We start from the raw sequence: 7,437 nt of genomic DNA, 5'->3' as shown, positions 1-7,437 counted from the left end.
CAGGGGCTGAGGCCGGACGCACTCGTGTCATGCATGAAGGCATCCTTCCTCCCCCCTCCTCCTGAGGCCCCAAGGCCGGATGAGCTGAGGCCGAACACACTCGTGTCACGCATGAATGCGTCTCCCCCCTCAACCCCAAGCCCCAGACCCACGTGGGATGAGGCTGGATGCACTCGTGCCACGCATGAGCGTGTTTCCTCCCATTCTGAAGCCTCAAACCGGGGTGGGCTGAGGCCTGACACACTCATGTCCTGCATGAGCATGGCCTTCCTCCTCCCTTTACCCTAAATCCTTCCAGGCTGAGGCCGGATGCATTCATGTCATGCATGAGCACATCTTTCCTCCCCCATCAGCCCTCCCTGCACCCTCATGTCACCCATGAGCACATCCTTCTCCCCCCCCCAGCCACAAACCCCACCAGGCTGAGACCAGCTGCACTCATGTCATGCATGAGCACATCTTTCTCCCCCCCCCATCAGCCCTCCCTGCACCCCAAACCCTGCTGGACTGAGACCGGCCGCACTCATGTCATGCATGAGCACAGCCTTCCTCCTCCCTTCACCCCAAACCCTGCTGGGCTGAGGCTGGATATGCTCATGTCACCCATGAGCACATCCTTCTCCAGTCCCCAGCCACAAACCCCATCAGGCTGAGACCGGCTGCACTCGTGTCCTGCATGAGCACAGCCTTCCTCCTTCCTTCACCCTAAAACCTTCCAGGCTGAGGCCAGATGCACTCATGTCATGCACGAGCATGTTTCCCCCCCACCCCCAAGCCACAGATCCGGGTGTGCTGAGGCCAGATGCACTCATGTCATGCATGAACATGGCCTTTGTCCTCCCTTCACCCTAAATCCTTCCAGGCTGAGGCCGGATGTGCTCATGTCATACATGAACACAGCTTTCCTCCTTGCTTAGAGACCTCCCTGCACCCCAAACCCTGCTGGGCTGAGACCAGCTGCACTCGTGCCACCCATGAGCACATCCTTCTCCCTCCCCCAGCCACAAACCCCACCAGGCTGAGACCGGCCGCACTCATGTCCTGCATGAGCACAGCCTTCCTCCTCCCTTAGAGGTCTCCCCACACCCCAAACCCTGCTGGGCTGAGGCCAGACACACTCATGTCCTGCATGAGCACATGAGCACAGCCTTCCTCCTCCCTTTACCCTAAATCCTTCCAGGCTGAGGCCGGATGCATTCATGTCATGCATGAGCACATCTTTCCTCCCCCATCAGCCCTCCCTGCACCCCAAACCCTGCTGGGCTGAGGCCGGATACGCTCATGTCACGCATGAGCACAGCCTTCCTCCGCCCTTCGCGGCCTCCCTGCACCCTAAAACCTCCCGGGCTGAGGCCGGCCGCACTCATGTCACGCATGACCACGGCCTTCCTCCTTCCTTCATGGCCTCCCTGCACCTTAAAATCTTCTGGGCTGAGGCCGGATGCACTCATGTCATGCATGAACATGTTCCCCCCCACCCCCAAGCCACAGATCCAGGTGGGCTGAGGCCAGACACACTCGTATCCTGCACGAGCACAGCCCTCCTCCTCCCTTAGAGATCCTCCTGCACCCCAAACCCTGCTGGGCTGAGGCCGGCCACACTCATATCACACATGAGCACACCTCTCTCCCTCCCCCAGCCACAAACCCCACCGGGCTGAGACCGGCCGCACTCATGTCACCCATGAGCACATCCTTCTCCCTCCCCCAGCCACAAACCCCACCAGGCTGAGACCAGCTGCACTCATGTCATGCATGAGCACATCTTTCTCCCCCCCCCATCAGCCCTCCCTGCACCCCAAACCCTGCTGGACTGAGACCGGCCGCACTCATGTCATGCATGAGCACAGCCTTCCTCCTCCCTTCACCCCAAACCCTGCTGGGCTGAGGCTGGATATGCTCATGTCACCCATGAGCACATCCTTCTCCAGTCCCCAGCCACAAACCCCATCAGGCTGAGACCGGCTGCACTCGTGTCCTGCATGAGCACAGCCTTCCTCCTTCCTTCACCCTAAAACCTTCCAGGCTGAGGCCAGATGCACTCATGTCATGCACGAGCATGTTTCCCCCCCACCCCCAAGCCACAGATCCGGGTGTGCTGAGGCCAGATGCACTCATGTCATGCATGAACATGGCCTTTGTCCTCCCTTCACCCTAAATCCTTCCAGGCTGAGGCCGGATGTGCTCATGTCATACATGAACACAGCTTTCCTCCTTGCTTAGAGACCTCCCTGCACCCCAAACCCTGCTGGGCTGAGACCAGCTGCACTCGTGCCACCCATGAGCACATCCTTCTCCCTCCCCCAGCCACAAACCCCACCAGGCTGAGACCGGCCGCACTCATGTCCTGCATGAGCACAGCCTTCCTCCTCCCTTAGAGGTCTCCCCACACCCCAAACCCTGCTGGGCTGAGGCCAGACACACTCATGTCCTGCATGAGCACATGAGCACAGCCTTCCTCCTCCCTTTACCCTAAATCCTTCCAGGCTGAGGCCGGATGCATTCATGTCATGCATGAGCACATCTTTCCTCCCCCATCAGCCCTCCCTGCACCCCAAACCCTGCTGGGCTGAGGCCGGATACGCTCATGTCACGCATGAGCACAGCCTTCCTCCGCCCTTCGCGGCCTCCCTGCACCCTAAAACCTCCCGGGCTGAGGCCGGCCGCACTCATGTCACGCATGACCACGGCCTTCCTCCTTCCTTCATGGCCTCCCTGCACCTTAAAATCTTCTGGGCTGAGGCCGGATGCACTCATGTCATGCATGAACATGTTTCCCCCCACCCCCAAGCCACAGATCCAGGTGGGCTGAGGCCAGACACACTCGTATCCTGCACGAGCACAGCCCTCCTCCTCCCTTAGAGATCCTCCTGCACCCCAAACCCTGCTGGGCTGAGGCCGGCCACACTCATATCACACATGAGCACACCTCTCTCCCTCCCCCAGCCACAAACCCCACCGGGCTGAGACCGGCCGCACTCATGTCACCCATGAGCACATCCTTCTCCCTCCCCCAGCCACAAACCCCACCAGGCTGAGACCAGCTGCACTCATGTCATGCATGAGCACATCTTTCTCCCCCCCCCATCAGCCCTCCCTGCACCCCAAACCCTGCTGGACTGAGACCGGCCGCACTCATGTCATGCATGAGCACAGCCTTCCTCCTCCCTTCACCCCAAACCCTGCTGGGCTGAGGCTGGATATGCTCATGTCACCCATGAGCACATCCTTCTCCAGTCCCCAGCCACAAACCCCATCAGGCTGAGACCGGCTGCACTCGTGTCCTGCATGAGCACAGCCTTCCTCCTTCCTTCACCCTAAAACCTTCCAGGCTGAGGCCAGATGCACTCATGTCATGCACGAGCATGTTTCCCCCCCACCCCCAAGCCACAGATCCGGGTGTGCTGAGGCCAGATGCACTCATGTCATGCATGAACATGGCCTTTGTCCTCCCTTCACCCTAAATCCTTCCAGGCTGAGGCCGGATGTGCTCATGTCATACATGAACACAGCTTTCCTCCTTGCTTAGAGACCTCCCTGCACCCCAAACCCTGCTGGGCTGAGACCAGCTGCACTCGTGCCACCCATGAGCACATCCTTCTCCCTCCCCCAGCCACAAACCCCACCAGGCTGAGACCGGCCGCACTCATGTCCTGCATGAGCACAGCCTTCCTCCTCCCTTAGAGGTCTCCCCACACCCCAAACCCTGCTGGGCTGAGGCCAGACACACTCATGTCCTGCATGAGCACATGAGCACAGCCTTCCTCCTCCCTTTACCCTAAATCCTTCCAGGCTGAGGCCGGATGCATTCATGTCATGCATGAGCACATCTTTCCTCCCCCATCAGCCCTCCCTGCACCCCAAACCCTGCTGGGCTGAGGCCGGATACGCTCATGTCACGCATGAGCACAGCCTTCCTCCGCCCTTCGCGGCCTCCCTGCACCCTAAAACCTCCCGGGCTGAGGCCGGCCGCACTCATGTCACGCATGACCACGGCCTTCCTCCTTCCTTCATGGCCTCCCTGCACCTTAAAATCTTCTGGGCTGAGGCCGGATGCACTCATGTCATGCATGAACATGTTCCCCCCCACCCCCAAGCCACAGATCCAGGTGGGCTGAGGCCAGACACACTCGTATCCTGCACGAGCACAGCCCTCCTCCTCCCTTAGAGATCCTCCTGCACCCCAAACCCTGCTGGGCTGAGGCCGGCCACACTCATATCACACATGAGCACACCTCTCTCCCTCCCCCAGCCACAAACCCCACCGGGCTGAGACCGGCCGCACTCATGTCACCCATGAGCACATCCTTCTCCCTCCCCCAGCCACAAACCCCACCAGGCTGAGACCAGCTGCACTCATGTCATGCATGAGCACATCTTTCTCCCCCCCCCATCAGCCCTCCCTGCACCCCAAACCCTGCTGGACTGAGACCGGCCGCACTCATGTCATGCATGAGCACAGCCTTCCTCCTCCCTTCACCCCAAACCCTGCTGGGCTGAGGCTGGATATGCTCATGTCACCCATGAGCACATCCTTCTCCAGTCCCCAGCCACAAACCCCATCAGGCTGAGACCGGCTGCACTCGTGTCCTGCATGAGCACAGCCTTCCTCCTTCCTTCACCCTAAAACCTTCCAGGCTGAGGCCAGATGCACTCATGTCATGCACGAGCATGTTTCCCCCCCACCCCCAAGCCACAGATCCGGGTGTGCTGAGGCCAGATGCACTCATGTCATGCATGAACATGGCCTTTGTCCTCCCTTCACCCTAAATCCTTCCAGGCTGAGGCCGGATGTGCTCATGTCATACATGAACACAGCTTTCCTCCTTGCTTAGAGACCTCCCTGCACCCCAAACCCTGCTGGGCTGAGACCAGCTGCACTCGTGCCACCCATGAGCACATCCTTCTCCCTCCCCCAGCCACAAACCCCACCAGGCTGAGACCGGCCGCACTCATGTCCTGCATGAGCACAGCCTTCCTCCTCCCTTAGAGGTCTCCCCACACCCCAAACCCTGCTGGGCTGAGGCCAGACACACTCATGTCCTGCATGAGCACATGAGCACAGCCTTCCTCCTCCCTTTACCCTAAATCCTTCCAGGCTGAGGCCGGATGCATTCATGTCATGCATGAGCACATCTTTCCTCCCCCATCAGCCCTCCCTGCACCCCAAACCCTGCTGGGCTGAGGCCGGATACGCTCATGTCACGCATGAGCACAGCCTTCCTCCGCCCTTCGCGGCCTCCCTGCACCCTAAAACCTCCCGGGCTGAGGCCGGCCGCACTCATGTCACGCATGACCACGGCCTTCCTCCTTCCTTCATGGCCTCCCTGCACCTTAAAATCTTCTGGGCTGAGGCCGGATGCACTCATGTCATGCATGAACATGTTCCCCCCCACCCCCAAGCCACAGATCCAGGTGGGCTGAGGCCAGACACACTCGTATCCTGCACGAGCACAGCCCTCCTCCTCCCTTAGAGATCCTCCTGCACCCCAAACCCTGCTGGGCTGAGGCCGGCCACACTCATATCACACATGAGCACACCTCTCTCCCTCCCCCAGCCACAAACCCCACCGGGCTGAGACCGGCCGCACTCATGTCACCCATGAGCACATCCTTCTCCCTCCCCCAGCCACAAACCCCACCAGGCTGAGACCAGCTGCACTCATGTCATGCATGAGCACATCTTTCTCCCCCCCCCATCAGCCCTCCCTGCACCCCAAACCCTGCTGGACTGAGACCGGCCGCACTCATGTCATGCATGAGCACAGCCTTCCTCCTCCCTTCACCCCAAACCCTGCTGGGCTGAGGCTGGATATGCTCATGTCACCCATGAGCACATCCTTCTCCAGTCCCCAGCCACAAACCCCATCAGGCTGAGACCGGCTGCACTCGTGTCCTGCATGAGCACAGCCTTCCTCCTTCCTTCACCCTAAAACCTTCCAGGCTGAGGCCAGATGCACTCATGTCATGCACGAGCATGTTTCCCCCCCACCCCCAAGCCACAGATCCGGGTGTGCTGAGGCCAGATGCACTCATGTCATGCATGAACATGGCCTTTGTCCTCCCTTCACCCTAAATCCTTCCAGGCTGAGGCCGGATGTGCTCATGTCATACATGAACACAGCTTTCCTCCTTGCTTAGAGACCTCCCTGCACCCCAAACCCTGCTGGGCTGAGACCAGCTGCACTCGTGCCACCCATGAGCACATCCTTCTCCCTCCCCCAGCCACAAACCCCACCAGGCTGAGACCGGCCGCACTCATGTCCTGCATGAGCACAGCCTTCCTCCTCCCTTAGAGGTCTCCCCACACCCCAAACCCTGCTGGGCTGAGGCCAGACACACTCATGTCCTGCATGAGCACATGAGCACAGCCTTCCTCCTCCCTTTACCCTAAATCCTTCCAGGCTGAGGCCGGATGCATTCATGTCATGCATGAGCACATCTTTCCTCCCCCATCAGCCCTCCCTGCACCCCAAACCCTGCTGGGCTGAGGCCGGATACGCTCATGTCACGCATGAGCACAGCCTTCCTCCGCCCTTCGCGGCCTCCCTGCACCCTAAAACCTCCCGGGCTGAGGCCGGCCGCACTCATGTCACGCATGACCACGGCCTTCCTCCTTCCTTCATGGCCTCCCTGCACCTTAAAATCTTCTGGGCTGAGGCCGGATGCACTCATGTCATGCATGAACATGTTCCCCCCCACCCCCAAGCCACAGATCCAGGTGGGCTGAGGCCAGACACACTCGTATCCTGCACGAGCACAGCCCTCCTCCTCCCTTAGAGATCCTCCTGCACCCCAAACCCTGCTGGGCTGAGGCCGGCCACACTCATATCACACATGAGCACACCTCTCTCCCTCCCCCAGCCACAAACCCCACCGGGCTGAGACCGGCCGCACTCATGTCACCCATGAGCACATCCTTCTCCCTCCCCCAGCCACAAACCCCACCAGGCTGAGGCCGGCCACACTCATGTCATGCATGAGCACAGCCTTCCTCCTCCCTTCACCCCAAACCCTGCTGGGCTGAGGCCAGACACACTCATGTCCTGCATGAGCACGGCCTTCCTCCTCCCTTAGAGGTCTCCCTGCACCCCAAACCCTGCTGGGCTGAGGCCGGCCGCACTCATATCATGCATGAGCACAGCCTTCCTCCTCCCCTTACCCTAAATCCTTCCAGGCTGAGGCTGGATGTGCTCATGCCACCCATGAGCACATCCTTCTCCCCTCCCAGCCACAAACCCCATCAGGCTGAGACCGGCCACACTCATGCCACCCATGAGCACATCTTTCTCCCTCCCCCAGCCCCAAACCCCACCAGGCTGAGACCAGCTGCACTCATGTCATGCATGAGCACAGCCTTCCTCCTCCCCTTACCCTAAATCCTTCCAGGCTGAGGCTGGATGTGCTCATGCCACCCATGAGCACATCCTTCTCCCC

General features: G+C 60.1%; 2 protein-coding genes across 2 annotated transcripts in view; both read right to left on the bottom strand.

Annotated features, from left to right (window-relative positions):
• Positions 1-319, bottom strand: part of LOC106898364 (ankyrin repeat domain-containing protein 35-like) — a 7,617-nt gene extending 7,298 nt beyond the window's left edge. The window contains exon 1 of the mRNA XM_014959584.1: positions 284-319. Coding sequence (XP_014815070.1) covers positions 284-319 — 36 coding nt within the window. The remainder of the gene's footprint in view (positions 1-283) is intronic.
• Positions 320-6,426: 6,107 nt separating this feature from the next.
• Positions 6,427-7,437, bottom strand: part of LOC106898363 (rho guanine nucleotide exchange factor 11-like) — a 32,799-nt gene continuing 31,788 nt past the window's right edge. The window contains exon 10 of the mRNA XM_014959583.1: positions 6,427-6,726. Within this exon, the coding sequence (XP_014815069.1) occupies positions 6,427-6,726 (300 nt within the window). The remainder of the gene's footprint in view (positions 6,727-7,437) is intronic.

The sequence above is a fragment of the Calidris pugnax genome, unplaced genomic scaffold (genome assembly GCF_001431845.1).
Source record: "Calidris pugnax isolate Ruff unplaced genomic scaffold, ASM143184v1 scaffold460, whole genome shotgun sequence".
NCBI lineage: Eukaryota > Metazoa > Chordata > Aves > Charadriiformes > Scolopacidae > Calidris > Calidris pugnax.
The sequence above is the reverse complement of the archived record's forward strand: the minus strand, read 5'-3'. Positions and strand labels throughout refer to the sequence as shown.